Here is a 24,396-nt window from a genome sequence, read left to right as displayed (position 1 = left end):
TGCAATTCTACTGTCCTCTAAGAATTCTCCCTTTAATCTTATAATGATTTCTCAGAAAATTCTGTTTTATTAATTAAATTTTAGCAAAATGGGAGATAAAATTTAAATTGAAAGGGAAGGGAAAATAACATAAGCCCCATGGAAAATTGCAGCCTGTCAAAAGTGATTCAAAAGTGACTGACTTATAGTGATACATAATAATGGTGGCATCATAAGATTTTAAAAATATTTATATAATTATTATCACTATTATGAATAGTAAAAATTAAATGAACTATAGATTCTACATTTTTTTCCAAAGGGTTATTTCATTGTGCTCAGTTAGAACAAGAGTGAAATGTAATTTTAAACCTTCTTTCTTCCTCCTGAATTGGTTGCAAATGTTCATCAGTTGAAGGCCTGATAAGAATGAGTACTAGAGAGGATCAAATGTTTTATTTCCCCCTTCTATTATTGTACTTTTATTAAAGACAAAGGGAAATGTGATATTTCATTTTAAAGATAGAAGGTTCATAATAGTGATGTTTCCTCTTCCTACAAACTTAACTATCATCTCTCTAACAGGAAAACCTTGTTGGTTCCTTTATTAACTTTTTAATTTAAAAGACTATCTTTTTTATTAAAAGGCTTAAGGAAAAATCAAAGTCATCGATTTGTGGCTTTCTTGGAATATAAATGCCATCCATCTAAAAGCTTTATTATAGAAGCTTTAAAAAAAAACTGGTTATAGTTCCATAAAGTCATACAGTAGATAACCTAAGTTGATATAAATGAGTATTTCTTGAACCACTTTAATTATATATGCTTATAATATACTATTTGAGAACTTTTTTTAGTTATTAAAGCTGATAAAATAATACATCTATTTAAACTGTATAGAAAACAGTTTCTTTACCTCTTCCTTGGTAAATGTATTCTTTCTAAAGGAAAAAAAAAAAGCTATTTAAAATAGCTTTTTTGATTTGTCCACTCACTACCACATTTATCAATAGAAAGAAAAAAATGTTTTCAATCATTCTAATATAACATCTCTAAAATATAATAAAAATCATAGGAAGTGTGTCATTTTCTGATTCACATGTTAATGACTTTTAGGCACTTTGAATATATATCCAAGTAGCAATTAATTACTAAACAATTACCAATAAAGGAGACCAGTTAATTTACCTATGAAGTTATTGTTATGAAGGTGATTAGGCAGTATTTCTGAAATGTTTTATAGGTTCCTGGAAAAAGCAATGATTTATCTTTTTCTTTTTTTAACTCTTTGCTGAGAAGATTCAATTATATTTTTTCTGCTTTAATTGTCAATGCATATTTCCATATAATCAATTAAAAGCATTTAATAAGAATCCATTTTATGCCAAATTGTATCCTGGATGCTAAGGATCCAAAGATAAAAGTAAACTAAATCCTACTCACAAGAAACTAATATTCTCTAGTGAGAGACAGCTTGTATATAGAAAACACAATTAATATAAACTAAGGAATATCTCTTACCATAATCCTTTTACTAGGTAGACAGGTTATGACTGTACAACTAATGATTCTGTTAATTGATTGCCATGTTTGGTGACGCTAACTATCTCATATATTCAAAGTAGTCATATATCATAGCTAAAGGCTAATGAAATCCACAAAAGAAAAGAATGAATAGAAAAATGAATCAGAAAATTATTGTTACATCTACCATAAAGGCTAGATAAGTAATCAATAGCTTAAATAAAATTATATTTCTCAACCCTGAATGACATTTTGTAGAGATATTTGAAATTAGGTCCTTATTATGAAATTCAGTAGTTTGAAATTCATGAACACTTTCAACAATTCCATTAAGATATCAATCACTAACTAGCACTAATACCTCTAATGCAAACGTGAAGCCAATTTCAAATAACATCAATCAAAAAGCATTTAATAAGGATCTTCTACGTCCCAGGTGTTGTGTTAGATGCTAGAAATTCAAAAACAGAAATAGTCCCACCCTCAAGGAGTTTCAGAAGAAATAACAAATATCCATATAAACAAATAGAAAGTAAAGATGAAACAAATACAAACTGATTTCACAGGGTCATAAGGAACTGTGGGGCATAATGTCCTTACGCAGGAAATGATATTTATACTCATCTTTGGCTGAGACTGGAGAGTCTGAGAGATGACTTTGAGAATTATGAGGAGAACATGAAGGTAGAAGATAAACAATGTTGTATATGAAAAACAAGAAGAGCAGTTGCATTAAGTAATCAAATTCAAGAGGAAGGCTTGAGCCAGGCAGTGGAGGATTTAAAGATTGGTAAAGTTTATATAACATTGGAATACCACCATTGGTTGCCACTCAAACTTTTTGAGTAATTGCTTTTTAAAAAATTAATTTCAGCTTGTTGATAAATGCAATATAATAAAGACCTTTATTAATAATTTGGTTATCCTTTAATAATTTGGGTACTCTTTAATAAGATATGTCTGCTTTACAATATTAAACCACAAAACATATACTTGAGGCCCACTATATTGTAATGCTGGAGAAACTGAGGCATTACAGAGATTAGAGAGTATTTAATAACTTATTTAAAGGGAGAGATTTACTGGGAACAAATGGATCCATGGTTTGGTCCCAGGGCTGAATGAGACTATCGTCTCCAAGAATCCAGCAAACAATGTGAGTTCTCAATGACCTATATACACTGTGGCTCGGACACAGGGGATAGAGGGAGGCAAGGGCAGAGTCAGAGTACTGAGATTGGATTCTGACAGGGTGGGGTGAGCCTCCAGAGAGGGGGATGACATAATCAGGGGGAGGCACCAGAGATGGGGAGAGGCATCTTGATAAGACGATATCTGACATTCTGATAGCTTGGGATGGGGAGAGGCATTCTGATATTCTAAAACATAAGATCTTGTATCCTTAACAAATATTCTGATTAAGAGGGAGGGGAGGTTTTGAAGGACTGAGCTTTGAACTGACAATTATAAAGTGAAGCAGAACAATTAGAGAAACTGAGTCAGGACTGGGTCAGGATAACTAGGGAAACTGAGTCAGGATAATAAAAGAGAACTCTGGTATAACAATATAACTGCTCTTGCAGATCTGCAATTTGTGGATGAAATTATATTTTTAATGTAATTTGAGGCAAAATAAATGCTGATCAATGATGTCCTAAAGGAACCCAACTCATTAAGTATTATTTTCTATCATGAGTTATATAGAGAGTGAGGGGTAGAAAAGCCAGGTAATATCCTACTTGTGATACTTCTTAGCTGTGTGAATCAATCAAAGCAATTCATTCAGCAACTATATATCTTAGAAAATTCTCATATCAAAAGCTTCCCTCAGTGACAAAATCATAAATCCTCTCTATATTTCTGTAATAAATTAAATAGATTCTGATATTTGTTTTACAGATAAGACACATTATATTTCTTTTATCATTACCAAGATGGTGAAAATGAAGTCATAAGTAATATGTAGATATGAAAAAAAAAACCTGATATTGTAGGGATGACCTTTTTATCACTCTTACACTAATTTGTTGGCTATTGCTAGTCAAGTAAAGAGATTAAATATTTAAAATGTGTGCCTATGTGTGAAGCATTGAATGAATCAAAGCTTTCTAAATTTCACTGTACACGGAGACAGATGGAAAATCTAATTCTATGTTGCCTGAGGGAATAATGTCATTCATAGTTAGAGATGGAAGTTTGGGAGGCAGGGTGGGAAAGAACACTAATTTCTAAAATTATTTTAGATACATTTCCTTGATTTGTTCTTGTATGTTTATTTTGCAGGGCTGGCTGTTGATCAGTTCAGTCAACGCATATATTGGGCTGACTTTGAGCTATCTATCATTGGCAGTGTTCTGTTTGATGGCTCAGATTCAGTAATTTCTGTGAGCAGCAAACAAGGTTTGTAGAATGTTTCCATTATTTGTTGTCTGAAACAAAATTAGACAGAATTTTAATTCATAAGAACTTGTATGGTCTTAAATTCTGGATTTTTTCAAAAGCAGTTCACTGAAGTGGAAAGTGTTAGCTTTGGAATCAGAGGTTTTGAGTTTGATTTCTAACTCTGGAAACTTGTACAAATTGCTAGATAAATTTCTGGGTTTTCATTTGTTCACCTATAAATTGAGAGGGAAGACTAGATGAGCAATAAGTTATCTTCTAGTTCTAAACCTATGAAACTAAAGTTTGTTAATATTATACTTTTCCTGCCCTAGACAAGAGACAAACAAAAGATGATGAAGCCAGTTTTTATACTGACATTATCTAGTAATAGTCTTCTGTTAGATGATGATAAATTATAGAAAATAATTAAATGATAACTTTCTGTGGCTTTTTTTTTTTTACTTAAAAAAGAGCTCCTCTGAGTGTCAGAATTTCAATTGTTTAGGAAGAGTGGTAAAAATTGTAATTTTCAAAGGCTAGTGTCAGTCATTAATAGGTCTCTCCCTTCATCTTCTCTCCCCTCACTCCTCCTTCAACTCCCCCTCCCTTTCTTCTATCATTTTTTCTTTTTTTCCCTTTCCCCTCTTCACTACTTCATCTGTGTCCCACTACTTTCCCTCCATCATTCTCCTCACCTCTTCTTTGTCATTTTTCTTCCTCTCTTCCCTCATCTTCCTTTTCATCTTCCTCTGTATCCTTTGTCTTTGTCTAACTTTCCTTGGCTCAACTATTTGAAACTGAATATTTGTTGTGTTTTTTAATAACAAATTTCAACATGAACCACTGTTAATAATTTTAAAATGTTGATTTGAAAAATAAATATTTTGAAAGGAAAATTAATTTATCCTGAAATTGTATCCTTATTTAAAGTGAGAAAAAACATCTCCAACAGACTACGATCAGAGTAATACTGATTATTATAAGCTTACATTTCAGCTGTTATTTTTTTAAGACAAAAATATATAATAAAATGATACCTTTAAAATTGTATGAAATTTCCGAAAAGATCAAGATTACCATCTGGTTAGCAGTTACAAAAATAAAAACCAAATAAATGTTAGATGAGTTAAATTACTTTTTTCAGACATATCTTTTAAGCTAAAAATGTGATGTAGATTCAGTAATCTATGCTATCTATTAAATTTTAGTGTGCATACATATATGTCTATTTTCCATGTCTTATATTTCCTTGTACATGATTTGTTATAGAGATAATGATTTTGTCCCCCTACTCAGGATCATTGAAAAAAATAAAATATTAAATGAAGACAAAACACAATGGTAACACACATACAATATTAATGTTTTCCCCTTACAAATTTGATTTAAATAAAATGTGAATGTAGCCTATAATCTCATTCCGTGTTTATATATATATATAATTTCTAACAGTAGATTTGGTATAAGTTCAAACTAATATGGCATACATGTAAACATACATATGTATATACACATTCATCTCTGTAAATCTATATTTCTATACATATGTATATGTATACACAAACACACATACATTTTGCACAATTGCAATTTTCCTTGCCTATCTCATATACATTAAAATCTCCTGGAGGATATAGGAATAGGACCTAACTCAAATATCTTTTTTTGAATTGACTATATTAAATCAGCCATGACGTCAAAATCATTGAGTTAAAGTCATTAATTAAAGATCATTAAGACAATCTAAAACACAAAGTCATAGCTTTTCAACCCATTATTTTTTTTTTTAACCTTTGGAGAAATAGCAAACTTTTCCTTACTTTCTAAGCCCATAATAGCTAGAAAAGTATGGTCTTTGAAGAAATAGTTCATAATGAAAATAACAAAAATCTTCTTCTCTTAAAATCTTACATTTTTTTTTATTTAATAGCCTTTTTAAATCTTACATTTTTAAAATGTCTATTTTTTCAAATGGTTTCTTTGAAAAGCTATTTGCTAGTTTATTTGTCTTAAAATGAGGTAAGTTGAGAAAAATTAATTCAATCAAATCTGAGGCTAATATTGCAAAGTATTACCTGATTTAAAAGACTATTAACAAATTATTTATGCATTTTGTTTTAGTCTACAACTCACAAAATCAATTAATATGACTTTAATATTGCATATTAATTTTTTTTTATTCTAGGACTTTTGCATCCACACAGAATTGATATTTTTGAAGATTACATATATGGAGCAGGACCTAAAACTGGTGTATTTAGAGTACACAAATTTGGCCACAGTTCAGTAGAATACTTAAATTTAAATGTTGATAAAACAAAAGGTGCCTTGATCTCTCATCGTTATAAACAACAAGATTGTAAGTATTATTCTTTGTATAAAACTATACTTACTTAGTGCATTAATTATCCAGACTAAAACTTACAGAGGAAATTTATTTTAAATTATTGACATTCTCTAAGAGCAGGAAACATGAATCCATTTCTTTACTTTGAAATAATTAATCAAATATAATTTCCATTTTTTAAATAAATTGCAAATTTTGCTTTTCTCTAATCAACAAAACTAGAAAACTTTGACTTCTCTAACAAATTTACTAGAGGTTATGGGCAAAATGAAAAATTTTCATTCAACCCAAATCTAGATCCTTCTGTGTTGCTACTATGAAAGCATTTAAATCATGATTCCATTATTTATGGTTCATATAGATAGTCTGCAATATTTGATCTTTCTTACATGGAATAAAAATTTTCTTTAATATAAATAAATTTTTAGAAAATAAAAAATCTGCATCTGAAAAATATGTAATGTTTTATTTTGTGGTTATAGGAAAAAACAAATACAATTCATTACTGACCATTTTGAAAAAGGTACTTGAACTATTTAAATAAATTGTGATATAGGACATTATTTTGCTTGACTTCCCCTAAGAAAAAAGTCAAATCACCGATATAAAGTAGCATAAATATATGAGTTTTGGATGATTATATTTACACATACATACACAAATATATATGTAATATATGTGTGTGCATACATTTACCTATGTATGCATGTATATATCTACACAAATATACATACACACCTATATTATATATATATATATATATATGTACACACATATATAATCAACCTTATCTTCTAAAATTCTACATAAATACTTTCCTTTCTTTAAATATCATATGGCACAGATGGTTTACCAAATCATGTAAAATTTTACATCTGGAAAGTACTTTACAAGTCATCTAGTCTCACTGTTACCTAAAGTACATAACCTATCTTGAGTAAATTTTCCCAACAAGTAATCATACAATTTTGAGTCAAAGGCTTTGGGTGGCTTTTGGTCTCTCACAAGAGAGAATAGATTCTTTTCCCAAAATAGTCTAATTATTTGCATTTTCTTTCTTATGCTGATTTGAAAAGTACTTCCTTATAATTCCACTCATTCCTCTTAGTTTTGATGTTCAAGATCAAGCAAAACAAATGTAAACATCTTTTAAATAGCAGATCTTCAGTTATTTAAAAATAGTTATTATATTCCCTCTGAATCTGTTCTTACCCAAATATATGTACATACAGATATATACATCTGCATATCTCTAACTATCTATAGATATATACATATATCTCCTCAGCTCCTTAAAACATTCTTCATACAGCAGGATTTTTAATCCCTTTTTGACCTTGGCCACTTTCTTAACATATTCCACTTATTTACTGTTATTAATTGATCATCCATCTGGAATCAAAATGCCTTGTTAATATGACAGACTTTAAAATTTGTAATGGTAGCCACATCATGTTTCTCGATCCCAAATTGTCCCCTCTCTGGGCTAAAAATTCCCAGATTTTCAATTTCCAAGAATTCATTCAAAACCTTCACCATTCTGGTTTTTCAACTCTATACTCCTATTTAACAGTCCCTTTCCTAAAATATAGCATTCAGGACTGAACACAATATTCCAGATATTGCTCTACTAGCACAGTATAGAGAAGGAACATCACTTCCTTATTTCTGTTACTATGTTTCTCATCATGTGAACTGTTAGAATTAACTTTTTCCCTCTAAAAGATTTTCTACTATATACAACCCAAATCTGTGTCTCTGTAACTATTATGCATAAATCTGGCTGTTGTTCTCTAGGACTATCCAGAATAAGTCTACTTCTCCCTGATCACAGTCCAGAGAAAATTTGAAGATTTCTATCATGTCTCTTATTAGTCTTGATTGCTCCATGGTACTGTTCTTCAATTCCTTCTATCTTTCTTTATATGACATGATTTTCAGATTTTTCACAACAATGGGCTCCCTGCTCTGCAAATACTACTTTGTCATTGTCTCTCTTAAAATGTGGCATCAGACCTAAAGAGAACAGAGAACAGTAGGATTATTTTTCTCCCTTATCATAGAAATTATGCTGGTATGAATGTAGTTTAACTGCTTTTTAAGACAACTGTAACATACTGCTTAGTCTTTAAGCAAAAAGAAAAATTAAAAAGCTTAGTCATTCTTCACATAAACTAGAGTCAAACCAGTTTTTCTCTATCCTACTTTTTACAAATGACTGCTTTCGACTTTATAAAATTTTATAGACTTTTGGAGTTTTAGAGGATTTCTGTCACCCTATCGATTTTGTCTTTACCTTTTTTATCTAGCTTGTTATTTTGGTCCATTGTTCCAGCCTATTTAAATATTTTTGAATTATGGTTCACCCAAAATATTAACTTCTTTTATTTTATTATATTGATAGATTTGTTATTGTCATTCCATACCATCAACAGACTTTCTGTCTTCATCCAAATAGATGCACAAGCATTTCAAACAAGATAATGAATCTAGAGACTTTGGGCATAGCACTAGAGACCTTATACCACAATGACATGAAATACGGATGTTCAACACTCAATAAAAATCTCAAAACTATGTTCTAATTCAGCCAACAATATTCCATCTTGTCCATAGCACATCATGAAATTACTTGATAGAATCATGAGAATTTTTATCAAAAGACTTGTTGCAAGAGAGATGAATTATGATTCCCCATTATTCTGGTCTATCCAACATAATTGAATTTATAGTCACTTTACAAAAAATAAATCCGTTTATATTTCCATGTCTTGGTCATTAGAAATCCATGGTGGTTTCTGGTAAGCATGTTTTTGGTAAATATTAGTGCAAAGCACATTAAAATATTATTTTATTCTTACTACAACCCATAGATAGGTGCTATTATTCTCATTTTACAAGTTGAGGAAACCGAGAGATACAGATTAAGTGAATTGTTCAGTCACACACACACACACACACACACACACACACACACACACATTTAGTAAATTTCTAAGGCTGGATTTAATTCAGTTCTTCCTCATTCTAAGCCAAATATCTGTGTTACCTATCTGCAAATGAGTCTATTTTCTTCATTATTAAGTTCTAGGACTTATCTTTACATATTGCCTGCCAACCTTACAGTCATCTTAAACACTTTATTTTCCTATACTCTCTAAAAAAAATCAATCACAAAGCTTATTAATTCAACTTGTATAATATTTATTGTTTTTCATACTTCTTTTCACTTAGAATCAGTTTTGTATCCTTTTACTCAAACTTATAAAAACTAGTTCACTTAAAAACACTTCTACAGTTTTCCAAAAGCAATATGGTCTGCTTTTTTTCAACTGTACTGGCTCAACTAATCATCTGGTCTATTAATTGTCTCCCTGTCCTAGTATATTCCCTTTCTAGTCTAATCTTTATATAGCTGTCAAAAAAATCTTAAAGTCTAGGATTGGCCATGTCCCTTCCCAATTCAAAAATGTCATGGACCCTTATTGCTTCTCTGATAATTACCAATTTTAACCCTGGGCTTTAAATAAGTCCCTCTGTGATCATAATTCAACCTATTTTCCCAAACTTAATTAATAATAGTAACTTTCATGCACTCTGCATTCCAGTCAAACTGGTTTACTAGGTTTTTTTCTTATATTCATCATCCCAAGTCCTGTTTCTCTGCATTCCTTTCCTACCTCTAGCTCTTAGAAAACTTAGCTTCTATCCACAGTTCAGATACTACCTTTGATCCAAAGTCTTTCATGATTCTATCAATCATTAGACTTGTTCCCAATTCAGATTGTCTGGGCAGATAATATATATCTCCTATTGAGCCCAAGAGAAAAGATCCTTTTGAAAGTTTTCATTTTTTTATCCTCATATTCCATGCACCTAGCATATTGTGGTATTCAGGAAATTTTTTTTCTTTTTTTATTGTTGAATTGGATTAATATTCATATTCTTGTGGTCACATTTGTCAACGAAGCATATATGCTCTTAACATATGCAAGAAAGACTTTTTTAAGAATTTTACTCTGTTGAAGCAAATGGCCATTTGTAATACATAGTAAACAGAGCTACTTGTATTTATGTACATTTAAGGCAACTTTGGAATAATAAGCCTGTGTTCTCCTAGAGAACATCATTCAAGAAGACATGCCTGTTCAACTCTTAAAATTTCATCAAGGATACCCTTGGTACATATGCAGGCCAATTTCATAGATATTTCATAAAAATTAGAAAACATTGATTTGGGATTGCTAGTTATTGATACTTTCAAAATAAATTGCATAATATGTTATAGAATTATACTGAAGATTAGAAAATTGGTTTACTATTTTCAGGATTTACTTTCCCCCTTTTTGTAAGTTGTAGCAATGGTTTGTTCAAGATTAATCCGAGTATTTTTCAGAACTTCATATTTTCAGGACTACATTTTCAATAATTTCTTAAAAATTATTGACATTGCAATATTTTATCTATAAATATTTTTTCTTTATTTATAACCAATAATACTTAAGAGATTAAGAATTTAGCCTCCAAATATTCAAGTTCATTTAAAACTTCTTGGTGTTCTTTTATTAATCCCCTCACGTCTTGGACTTCAATTATAATCATAAGTGAGATCAGAAGATTTATTTTTGGTATGCTGAATTCAGCCTTATAAAAGAGTCCCAAAGCATTTTAGCAAAAAGAATCATCCTAACTCTAAAATATATATATATACCTTTGTTAACTATAACTCATATTCAAAACAAAGGATACAAATGACAAGTAGCTTATATTTGTAGGCCCAGCATTTAAGATGGTGCTTAACATATAGTGTTTATTTAGTAGTGACTTTCATCTATGCATTCATTTGTTCACTTATTCAGTGTCTATTGACTAACCAAAGAAAATTAATTTCAACAAAATAAGTTCTGACAAGAGCAACTTTTTAAAATTGGAAGTTGCAGAATAGTTGATAGTTTGCAATGGTAGAAAATTTTCTCATTAGAAATTCTCGAATATAGACAGATAGATAGTAAGATAAAAAAAAAAAAAACAATTATTACCTAAAACAGAATTTTGTGAAGATTTGAAATTTTGCTTCTTTTCAACCAGCAGATAAGGTAGTAAGTTACCACTTTTTGTCAATCGACTATGATCCCTCTTTTGATACAAAAAATCATGCCCTCAGAAATAAAATGTCTTCCCCAAACAATTGTAGAGCTAGTGTTTCAATAATGTTTCCAATAAGAAACATTTCATTCACTTAAGCAGACCCCCATGTTCCTTTTCCTTTTTTGTCTAATGAATGGTAAGATACAGTCTCTGTAGGAGCACAGCATTAGAAAAATTTCAGAGCTAAATAGTACCTCAGAATTATCTAGTTTAGTTGTGCCTAAGCAAGAATTCCTGTATTCAGAATGCATGCCAAATAGTTATTTGCCAATACATAACAGAAGAAAGCAACTGGATAGGAATCAGATAAAAAATATACATCCATATGTAAAGAAAAAAAGCATGTTGAATACTGTTCTATTACTAAATACTTTTTGATATATTAATTCTTATTAAGTAAAGAAAATACTTGTATTTTTAACTATACAAACACTTGCAACAAGTAATTTTATTTGGCTAGTTTCATGCTGAAAAGAAATGATTTGACTAGTTAGTTTTGCTCTATTGGTCAAATGCCTTGCAAATATATGCAACTGGTCACAAAGAACAACATGAGAGTATAGGTAACTCCAGGGAAAATCCATATCCACTATGGCAAAAAGCAACTGGACATCTTATACTGATGTTAGGTAAGTTCTTTCTCTTGAAATATTAAGGACAACATCACTTGTGAAATATATGAAAAAAAAGATTTAAAGTTGCTATATTTAGACTTCAGTGAAATATGATCACAAACTAAAGTAATTATATTCATGCATATTTTGTTTTATTTTCTTTTCATTCAGTACCCAATCCATGTTTGGATTTAACATGTGAATTCCTCTGTTTACTTAATCCTTTTGGGGCTACCTGTGTATGCCCAGAAGGGAAATCCTTGATTAATGGAACCTGCAACGATGAAAGCCTATTAGGTAGGTATATTGTAGTCTTTGGGAAAACAATGAATTTTAAGATGAACTAATCAGTTAATAAAATAAAGGAAAATGCCATCAAGTTATTCATCATTTGAGAGTTCTTGTTATGAGTGGTTCTCAAGTGACAATGTTTAATAACATTAATTTTTCTTTTTCAGCATCCCTACTTCCTGTCAACGCATTTCATATTTATTTAACTAGAATTTATGCATGTCTAATATGAGCACAAATACAGTGAAAGAATTAGTAACATAAATTAGAACAAGAAAATATGTTTAGTAGTCCTTGTGTGAAACTCATTTTTAGATTGTTAGGAAGGTAAACTCTAGGAATAAATCTGGAAGATTTACCTGAAAGGCAAAGGAGGGAAGGGAAATTAAGGTTGGTTGCAAATGTTAATTTCTTTCTGGGCCAAAAAAAAAGTGTCAAAATGTTCTCTGAACACTGACTATAATGTGTTTTGATTGGTGGCAAGAGATTAGCTCTTAGATGTTTGTGACAGTTTATTGGGAGTGTAAAATGAATTTCTTTGAGAATAAAATATAAACCAAGAGTTTAATTTATATAGTTAAGTTCTCAAATTGTAATCATTTTCACTCACCAAAAAATAGATTTGAAATATAAATATTGTTTTGACAAAATCTATCATGCTTGGGATTTAAAAATAAATAAAGGAAATACAGAGGCTACTACATGTAGGTAGATTTGGAAACAGTTGAGTAGTAATCAGAGATATTGAATAGCTATTAGTGGGCAGATATTAATATTGAAGGAGATCTCTAGTATGAATTTAATGTTTGATGGAATTTGCTTGTTACACAAAACTTGAGAGAAAGCATAACTTAAATGTTTAGATGACAAAGTCTAAATCCAAGAAAATCTAAAGTGACTATTACAGTGGTCAGAATTAAAGAAGATGAAATTTTCTGTATATAAAGTCATATAGAGGTTCAAAAAAAGAAAACCTCAAAAATATAAGATTATGGAGGCATGATGATAATTGTTCACATAAAAATATTCTTGGGATTTTAAAGGATTGTAAAGACTCTATATGATTAAACAGGGAAACTTAGTAGCCAAAAAAGCTAGAAGTCTCCTAGACTCAAAAAGTGTTCTATTCTGGGCACTGTGCTTTAAGAAAGACATTATCCCAAGAGAATACATCCAGAAAATAGCAATAAACAAATAAATGAATGAATTTTTTAAAATAATTAATTAATTAATAAGGAATGATAAAAAAATAGATATATATACAGAATTTGTTATGTTGTGCCACACTTCCTTTTTATTGTCCTGCCTCAGTTTCTCTAAAGTTTTCAGCCTCAGTTTCCCTAAATTGTCCTGCCTTCAGTTTCCCTGAACTGTTCTGCCTCAGTTCTTTCAATTGTTCTGCCTCAATCCCCCTGGTTGAGAACCCCCTTCCTGACCATTAGGACTGAGATAATTAGGGCTGTAGCTGGCCACTCTGACATTCCAAAAGATAAAACTCCAGATGTCCTATCTCAGATATCTATTTGGCATCTTCTGTCTTTAAGTTCCAGTACTTGGCTCTAGTTGGACACTTCCTAAGTTCTCCCAATTTATAAGAATTTATGGTCCTATCTCCCAACCTGTCAGAACCAGACTGATGGTCCCCTTCTTGGAGACTCCTGCTCTCAGTGCTTGGACTTCCCCCCCTTGCTTTGATCTACTCTGGTTGCTTAGAGCCATGTGTATACATTTCATGGGAATCTCACATTCATTGGTGAATGCTTTGTGATATCAGCCTTAGGACCAAATGGATCCTTAGGTCCCAGAAAATCTTTCCCTCTCAGAAATCCAAATAAAACATTAAAACTCTCTAATCTCTATCTTGCCTCAGTTTCTCCGGCATTACAGTATTATAGGTTTAGTTAAAGGAATCAGATATGTTTACTCCAGAGAAGGAAAGCTTAGGTAGAGCAGCATGAGAGGATTTCAGAATTTTATGGCTTATGATATAATAGAAGGATTATATTTGGTTTGTTTTACCCCAAAGGTCAAAGCTTGGAATAGAAGGTAGAATAGATAGATTTGGTGCTGATCTAAAGGAAATTGCCTAACAGAGTTCTCTAAAGCATAAATTGTATACCTTGAAAAGTGGTGAGTTCCTTTTCAAAGAGGCTGTATGATCAATAATTGGAGATCACAAAACATCAGTGTTGAAAAAGACCTCAATTCCCTCTAAGTGATACAGGTGGTTATACTTCCACATTAATGGAAGGTCTGGCAATGTTCCTCCAAGAATTTGTAAAGAATGCCTTTAATCAAGCCAGAAGTTTAGTATTCTGTAGAAAATAGAACATCAGTATAAATGATCAACTTTGCTTTATACCACTTCATATGTTAGCCATATTAGGAAAGACTAAATTTAGGAAAATATTAAATGTAAAGCATTATTAGTTACATCACATTCACTACAGTTGTATTCAATAACAAATTTATGCAGACCATTGAAAATATGATTATGACTTATCAAAATTGTGTTTGCATGTAGCTTTTAGTGAATATAGCTAGAACTATTTAATAAATGATTTATCTTAATAATAATGAAAATAATTCTTAATGTTAGGTATATTCATTATTTGTTGTTCAATCATTTCCTTTTGTCTGACTCTTGGTTCATTTTGGGGTTTTCTTGGCAAAGATATTGGAGTAGTTTGTCATTTCCTTCTCCAAATCATTTTACAAATGAGGAAACTTAGGCAAATAGGGTTGTAACATCTCTAGAGTTACAGAGTAAATGTCTAAATCCAGATTTTAACTCAGGGAAGTTAGTGTTCCTGACTCCAGGCACTCTATCCATTGTTTCCTTCCCCATTCATTCATCCCCTTTGCCAAAGTAAACTCATTCTGTCACTATGAAATAGTGAAAAAAGAAAAAAATATATTTATCCCATTCCATATACAGACACAGATATGGGCATAGACACAGACACAGACACAGATACACACACACATAGACACACACATTCAGTTTCTAAGTATTTTATTCTCACAATTAAGTCTGGAGAGTTAGAATGTCAGAACGTCAGATTAATAGAATGAATGGTAGAGAGAAACTTTTCTAATTGATAGAGTGACCATACCACTCCTATTTCAGGGACCTTAAAGCTCATGATTACTATTAAAGAAAATACTAAATTTAATAAAATTAGACAAGTTAAATTGTTTTCTACCCGTGTGATTTTTATAAGTGCTAGAGCTTGGACTTCTTGAATTCAAAATCAAAGTATGTGAATTTTAGGACTATTGATTGTGCAGATCAATAGAAATTAATTTTACTTATCATTAAAATTTTATATAACCAAGTTTTACAGCTCACTATAATCACCTAGGTTTCTCTAGTTGCTATTGTTAACTGATTAGCCCATTGAATGTTACTAATCCTCATGGAAAGAATTTGAATTTCAAATCTTACTCATTCTTAGAAAAGTGTTCATTTGCTCTCTCCTAGAGTTGATTATAATTGCTGGAGCTGATCTTTAGGGGTAATTTGCTTATTGACAAAAACAGGCTTTTTTTTTCATCATAGAAGCATTACTGCAGTTTGCAAATGAATATAATGCTACTTTCATTTCATCAGCATTTTTTTTAATTTCCCTTTGCTTAATGTTACATATCATAGAAAATAACATGTACCAACATGTAGACATTTAAACTACAATATAGTTCAATATAACCAAACTAAAATTAAATATAAATGCTTCCTTAATTATAATACCAACATGAATAATGATACCCCAGCTCTAAAATCTTTCCTTTTTAAACAGTCCTAAGTAGTTATTGCACATTAGATAATTTCTTGCTGGGTGAATTAGAAATATATGATGAATATTAACTATTAAGTATTAATACATTAATGCTTCAGTGTATCTCCCTGTCTTTGTGACTTACCAACAGAATAAGGTTTTCAGTTGGTTTTATTCTTCTTATAAATTAGATGGTAGGGGTTAGGTAGACAATTCACAGATTCACTCATTATGGAAAAAAAAAAAACAAAGAAACAAAAATCTTGCCACATCTGCATATCAGGACAATTGACATTCCTCTTTGTGAATGAATGATAAGACTAAATATTTGTAAAGAAACTCACTCTATAAAACCAACCAAAAACAATTCTAAATATACTGAACATGATCTCTCATCCTACCAATTATCAGTGTCCACCTATATAGCCTAATTATTAGACACTTGCTTACAATTTTCAAAACCATCTTCCATTGTGATGCTATCCTTGCCATGCCTTGAGTAGTATCGATAAATTGAATAATTAGATTTAGTGAAAGTACTTAATATGTACTTTTATCTCTAATGCCTCTGTGATGCATACAATTGCATAGATATATTGGAGTGAATAAGAATCAAAAGTAATTGTTCAGCAGAACCAGGAAAACATTGTACATTGCAACAAAAAGAATGTGTGATGATCAATTATGATAGATTTGTTTTTTCTCAGCAATTCAGTGATCCAAGGCAATTCCAATAACCTTTGGATAGAAAATGCCATTTGCAACCAGAGAGAGAATTATGGAGACTTAATGCTGATTGAAGCATACTAATTTCACTTTTTTTTTCCTTCTTTTTTTTCTTCATATTGTTTATCACTTATTTTCTGATATTTCTCTCCCAATATTACTTCTATGAAAATATGTAAAAATTGAAGGAGTATGTATGTGTAGGACAGCAAACCCCAATTCAAAAATACTCACAGATATCTTAAAGTGAAGAACAGAAGTTTTATTAGGATCTACTGTAATTGTAATAGTAACAGACAGTCCTCTTACTGAAATTTCAGAGAAAGATAATTTAAATGGTCAATGAGAAAAAAAAAATTACAGAAACTGTTCACCCACCCACTCCTGTTAATACTATTAAAATTATTGGCAAACTTGACCTTTATTCCTTTATTTGTCTCTGGAATATAGGTGGGCTTTTGTGATACTAGGGTCTTGGCTATACAAGACTTGTTTCAAAAGAAAGAAAAAGTCTGTTCTGCTTCTAAGATTAATAAAGTTAAAATAGTTTAAGGATTTTTGATTTCACCTCAGGCTTTTCTCAATCAACTAACAAGAGATTAGCTGGTTTGTAGACTTCTCCAGGCCATTAAATAGTCAGATCCTTCTCTAAGCAGTTAAGTAAAGGTCTAGGAGGTTATCTCAGATATTTCTGCTAGAAGAGCAAGTCTTTTTCTCTTCTTCCCAGAGCCTAATGATTAATAGACTTTTAGTGCTAAACCTGGAATTATCAAGTGATTATTCTGAGAAGTCCTCAGTTCATTTCACTTATGTATAACATTAAAAAGATGAAGAAAAGAAAGAATTATACACATATTGTGTATATCTTTATACTTGAGATTTAGCAAAGACTTGACTTTAGCAAAAGATATGTTACTGATTTTCTATCAAATGCTCGTTTTCATCAGATTAAATCAACATCCTTGAAAGAAAGCATTATAGTTCATAGTTACAGACATGGTAGCAGCACAATTTGGACATTGTTTTCCTGATTCTAACTGAATATAAATTGATCAAAATGATGACTCTATTCAATGGCATAATCCAAATGGCTAGAATTTCCAGTTTTTTACCAATGTGTTACTGAATTGATTGCATTATTACTAATACTAATGCTTTCTATATGTTAAGTTTCTTATGGGTTGATGAAGCTCAAAAAGGGTTATTCATGTAAAGTAAGTACTCTATGAATTTCAAAGATCTATGTAATGGTACTTACTAATACTTGGACTAGTACTGGAGTACATATTATTCTTCCTTACATATAATAAAATTGAATCTAAGAAAGGTAAAGAACTTGTAGTTAGTAATCACATAGTTAGTAAGCAGCTGAACCAGGTCTCAAAGCCAGTTCCATATACCTGGCACACAGTTGGCTCTTAATAAATGCTTATTTATTGGCTTTTTGATTGAGACAAAATTTCTTGTGTTCCTGTAAACTGACCATATTCACTTTGCACTTAGTGGTAAAAGAATTCCTTGAAATTATGTTATCAACATGGAAATTGAAGCAATTCAAAATAGTTTTTTTCTTTTCAAAATTTGGAATTATGGATATAATAATAGGTCAGCTAGGTGGTGATGTGGTTAGAGTACTTGGCCTGGAGTCAGGAAGATCTGAGTTCAAATTTGGCCTGAGACACTTACTAGCTATGTGATTTTGGTCAATTCATTTAACCTTATTTGCCTGAGTTTCCTCATCTTTAAAATGATCTGGAGAAAGAAATGGCAAATTACTGCAATATTTGTCCCATAAAACCTCAAATGGGATGACAGAGAGTAGGATATGACTGAAGTGACTGAACAACAACAACAACAACAACAAAATAGATATAATAATACACCTTTCTAAAGTACTTTAAAGTTTCTAAGCACTCTCTTCAAAATGTCTGTTTGACATTAGGTGAGTCATTTTTATTTCTGTAAAATCCAGATGATTGAACTAGTTGACTTTGGAGATCCATTCTAATTCTAGCTCTATGATCTTAGCATCTTAATAGCAATCCTTTAAAGTAGAGAATGGAAATATTATTGTGTCTATTTTTTAAATAAGAAAACCTAAGTTCAGGAAAGGTAATTGCTTTACTCATGTAAACAGAGCTAATAAATGCATGAGATAGGATTTGCACTCAGATCTAACTCTATGTCTAGGTTTCTGATTTGTCATGTGACAATATTGCTGTATGTAAATATTATCCTATTACATAGTTCTGTCATTTTTCTCTTATGATACATGGATCTTAGTAAGGAATAAGTCTCGAAAAAGCCTTTAAACATCTTCTAATATTGCAATATTTTTATTGATTTTTCTCTGAGTTTATTAAGGATGCTAGCTGTTGATGAGATAGTCTATTCCATTCTTGAATAATATATTGAGATTAAAAACCTTATATCCTGAAAAATTATCATATATACTTTGCCTAACATTTTAATAAATGATAGAGCAGCAAAATAAAACATCTCAGAGCAGAAAAGATCAAAGGATTGCATACAGTGTGTGTGTGTGTCTGTGTATCTGTGTGTATGTGTGTATTAGTCTTAGAATTTTAGGTTTTTAGGTTTAGAATGATCCTGAGTGATCATTTAATCCAAATACCTGTCCAAAGCATGTAACCATTCATAAAATCAATTACTAGTAGTCCTCCAACCTTTCTTACAATATCTTTTAGGACAGGGAACTCATGACCTCATAATTTGATTGATTCTATTTTTTTTTTCTCTCATGTTCACTTTTTTACATGTTGAACTGAAAAAGTTATTCCTAGAATTTCTCTACTTGTGGTTCTAGTTCTAAAACAAATGTATTCCTTCTTCTACATGACAGTCTTTCAGTTGTTTGAATACAACAATACTATTCTCTCTGTCTTTCTTCTCTAGGTTGAATACCAATGCAACACACTTGAATACTAATTTTTCTGAATTAAAAACAAAAAGAAATTTGTCTTCTGGACAAATAATTTAGTATTATAAAATCAAAGTCCTGTCTATGGAGTTTTTTTAATTTAATTGGAGAGTTTTAATTTAACTGTTCTCTTCACTCATTAATTGAAGCATATATTCATGTATTTAATAGATGATTCATGTAAATTGACTTGTGAAAATGGAGGAAGATGCATTGTAAATGAGAAAGGAGATCTAAGATGTCATTGTTGGCCCAGTTATTCTGGAGAAAGATGTGAAATCAACCATTGTACTAACTACTGTCAGAATGGAGGAACTTGTGTAGCATCTGCTCTTGGTAAATATTGTCTTTATCTTTTTCTATTAGAGAAAACCCTAAAGAAAATGTTACTTGTTTGAAGTGAATTATAATTCTTGACCCTGCTGTAAGAACAGATTGTTCCAAACATTATCTTCAGTTTGGACAATTGAAATTAATTTAATTTATTGCCTTGGTTGCTACTTCAGCCTATTGACATTTAAATCACATAATAATGAAATTAAACTAAAAATTGATCACGATTATAACTTAATTATACTATGTTAATAGCTTGAGAATTTATCAGAAAATCTATTATAATCTTTATGCTAATACAAAATTATGAAGAAATTACCATTTAACATACTATGATAAATCCTACATTTGGGAAATAGAACATTACTACATGCCAAGTTACACTAGACTTATATCTGTATTACTCAGATAAACTTTGGATATTATACATGTTTTCCAAAACATTGTCTAAGAAAAAATATTGAATAGCAAATTACACTTTATACTTTTACTCATAAAAGAGATAAAGCTGGCATTGAAGGTAGGAAAACATGGATCTAAGACTTGCTTTTTTTTTTTTTTTTTAAACAAATACTAGGTCTGTAATCCTGGGGAGGATACATAATTTGTCAGTATTATGTGCTATTTAACTTTATCAAGAAAGGATCAATCTATCTTGCTAAATGGAAATTCTGCCCTGGGAAATCCCAATAAAATCACAGCTTCATACTTAAAAGTAAAAATGTTTCTCCTAGTTCTTTCTTCTAGTGCACAACTTACCAAAGACACAAATTGGTATTTTTTTTCATGAAATAAAAACCCCATAGCCATCAAACTGTACATTCTAATGTGAATATATTTTATATTGTTAGTTGACCTATATTAATTGATAAAACTTAATACTTCAGTAAAAGAAGGTTTCAAATTTGAATAATCCAACAGCAACAAATAAACTCTTGCAAATGTTTTTATTCAGTATAGAATAATTTGTAGATAAAATATAGAGTGAGTATTTTTCATGATGCAGTTGGAGATATCTGTTACTTAAAAATGGATTATGGTCATCCTTTATTCAATATGCAATTACTATGACAAAGCAGCATATACAGAGTGAAATACATCCACATTTTTATTTTGAGGAGCATAACTATTTCACCTAAATAGGTAATTTTGCTTAGTCTATAAGTATATTTATATTATCAATATACATTGAATGCTAAAAGAATTTTTAGATATTAAATCATTTTTCTTTTTATCATTAAAAAATTAGAATTTGAGAAATAATTTGACTTTTTTTAGTTTTTCCAACATTTTAAATTATATTAACTTCTTGACAATCTAGAGTTAGAATTGGCAGAATTCTTAGAGTTCACATAGTCAAATGACTACATTTTTATAGCTGAGGAAACTGAAGCCCAGGTCTCCTTACTTCAAATCTAGTACCGCTTTCACTATCCTGTTCAATCATAAATACAATTATAAAATGATAGAGTTAAAACTGGAAAAGATATCAGAAGCCATTTAGTCCAACTCTCTGCCACAATGCTCAGTCAGAAAGTTAACCCAAATAACTATGATTCAGAATAAATCTACTTATTGAAAGAAATCAATCTCTAAATCCATGGCTAGAGATATAATCAGTTTAATATTTTTAAAATATTAGGAGCAATGTTATAAGGAAATGGCTTAGTGCTTTCTTTACCTTACTTAATTCCTATAGTAATTTTCCATGTGAAATTTTAACTGGGTTTCAGAATTTTTGAGTTACAGATTTGAATAAATATATTCTAGAAATGTAATTAAAATCCCTTGGCATATGAAAATTATAAAAGAAATGAGTGCACATGAGGAAACCAACTAAGGGTAGGTTGATCCATGTGTATTTTATGCTCTTCTACCATCTAATAATTAATAATAATGTGATAGCCAATTAAGTCATTTGGAAAACATTTTTCACTTTTTAAATTATGATTTCATACAAGTATTGTTCAGTATTATAGGTTGTAGAACCTCATTATCTGCACACAAATGTTAATTTGTTAAACAAATCCCAGTGGCAATTCTTGGATTTATTCATTGTTGGTTTACTTACAGTTAAGCCTTTTGGCAAATTCCTATGTGGACACTATATAACCAAGGTTTGGGGCAGTTTTAATTAAAATTTATAAGTTTATGACAGTTGTATAGAACTATAATAATTGAACAAAGAAAATGTCACCAGTTAATTAAAAGCACACATCTGAGAGACATAATTAAAATTTCTTATGTAGGAATGAAAATTTCCGGCTATGTAAGGTGTTAGTTTTGCAGTAATTATTAACAATAAATTATCACAAAAGATATGTACCTATTTTCATATACATTGGCAAGTAGCAAAGGAAAATAATTGAATATATTGAAAACATCAACAAGGGTCCATGTCATAAACCTTTCTTAAGAAGATACTTACAATAAACTGGGCAATTGACAATAATAATTTGAAACTAGTGAAAGGTTTAATGTTTCTATCACCTCATTAAAAACACTGTACAGATAGCAAAAATAAATTTACAATGTATTTCTCATTTTCTAGTGTTTTGTTTCTTCAAAGGCTTTCTTCTTTTAAAAAAAAAATCACATCAAAATTCACCTAAGAGAGTGGAACAACAAATGAATTAAAATAAGACTTGTTAAATTAGGAGTAAAGGAGATAGGAGGGAGACTTTTCTGTTCTCCCTGATTCAAGCTCTTGTTTCAATTTGTTACTGTTCATTTATGTCTGACTCTTCCTAACTCCATGGACCATACTGCGTATTTGGCGTTTTCTTGACAAAAAATACTGGAGTCGTTTTACATTTCCTGCTTTAGCACATTTTATAGATGAGGAAACTGAAGTAAACAGGGTTAAATTATTTGCCCAGCGCTAGTTAGTATCTAAAGTTGGATTTGAACTCATATCTTCTGACTAGGTCCAGACCTAGCACTCTATCCATCTCTTCCAAATCCATAGAATAGGGAACAATTAGAAGAAGCATTACTGACCAGATTAAGTGTTGGTACAGTTGTGCATGTAGCAATTAAACAATCAATATTTGGTTAATGAAATAGGAAATGAAGACAAGAAAAGGAAGACTGAAAGATTTCTCTCACAACAGTTCTGCCATCTCCATTGTGTGTTTTGGCAATGGAAACCTAGTCCTAAAGAAATGATAGGAAAATGAAAAGAGATATGTTGGGAGATGGGGAGAAGGGAAGGGGAAGCAAAGAGCAGAATTATATAATACAGGAAGAAGTAAGTCCTATTATATAAGTAAGGTAATAAAAAAGGAAACCTTTATGATGATGTCACTGTTTGCAACACACTTTAAGATTTCTCGAGACAAATTGGGGAGTAAAGGCAAAATATAAGGAGAGAAGGTCATTTATTGAGCATCATCCAAACCTAGAACTAAGATATTTGTCCTAATGTCCCTTAAGGTAAGGTAAATTCTACAATGATGATAATAGGCATCTTCATTAAAAATAGAACTATCCTAAACTAGGGATATAAGATTAGGGTCTAAAAGAACACCTCAAGATCATCTAATTCAGGGGTTCTTAAAATATTTTGATCTGTCCTTAACCCCTTTGACAATCTAGTGAATCATATTGCAACTATTTTTTTAATAAATAGAAGAATATGCATACAATCACAAAGGAAGCCAATTATATTGAAATACAATTATTAAAATCTATAGTTCTTTAAAATCCATGAACCTAAATTTTAGACTCCCTGAATTATATTATATATGGGTATAACCCAACTTCTCATTTTATAGATGAGAGAACTGAGGCTGAGAAAAATGAATTGTCAAGTTGCAAGGCCAAATATTGTCTCCAAATTTAGTCTTGTTTCTACTATATCCAGCTATTTTTTATATCATAAGGAAAGTTTATGTAAATAGTCACTCTTTGGTTTCATTATTTGTTTTACTTTTTATTTTAATGAGCTCATAATGATTGCATTTTGCCCATAACTTATGGTCTTAGAATTATTTTTATTACACCAGTTGTTCTCTTGGTTCTCCTCGCTTGATTTGAATCAGTGCAACAAATTTTCCAAGGTTTCTATGAATCCAACCTTATTGTTAGTATCATCATTCCATTATATCCATATAGCATAGCCATTTCCCATTCAATAGGTATCCCTTTAGTGTCCAATTCAATATTACTACCTATGGAGCAAAGATAAATAGACTTGTTTATATGTGAAGCATTGTAGTATTTCTTTACTCACTTGGGCTTATAGACCTAGTTGAGGCATTAAACCAAAGCTTTTAGTCTCTTACTACTCTTTTCACTATGCAAAACGACATAATAGATTTAGTCAAATTT

The 24,396-nt window shown here is 30.6% G+C and overlaps 1 protein-coding gene across 1 annotated transcript in view; it reads left to right on the top strand.

The window, feature by feature from the left end:
• LRP1B (LDL receptor related protein 1B) overlaps nt 1–24,396 on the top strand; it is a 2,378,573-nt gene that overhangs the window by 2,259,026 nt on the left and 95,151 nt on the right. Inside the window, exons 80-83 of the mRNA XM_031963676.1 lie at nt 3,787–3,903; nt 6,071–6,244; nt 12,166–12,291; nt 19,903–20,067. Coding sequence (XP_031819536.1) covers nt 3,787–3,903; nt 6,071–6,244; nt 12,166–12,291; nt 19,903–20,067 — 582 coding nt within the window. The remainder of the gene's footprint in view (nt 1–3,786; nt 3,904–6,070; nt 6,245–12,165; nt 12,292–19,902; nt 20,068–24,396) is intronic.

Source organism: Sarcophilus harrisii, chromosome 3, assembly GCF_902635505.1.
Source record: "Sarcophilus harrisii chromosome 3, mSarHar1.11, whole genome shotgun sequence".
NCBI lineage: Eukaryota > Metazoa > Chordata > Mammalia > Dasyuromorphia > Dasyuridae > Sarcophilus > Sarcophilus harrisii.
This window is presented reverse-complemented; position numbering and strand designations above follow the sequence as displayed.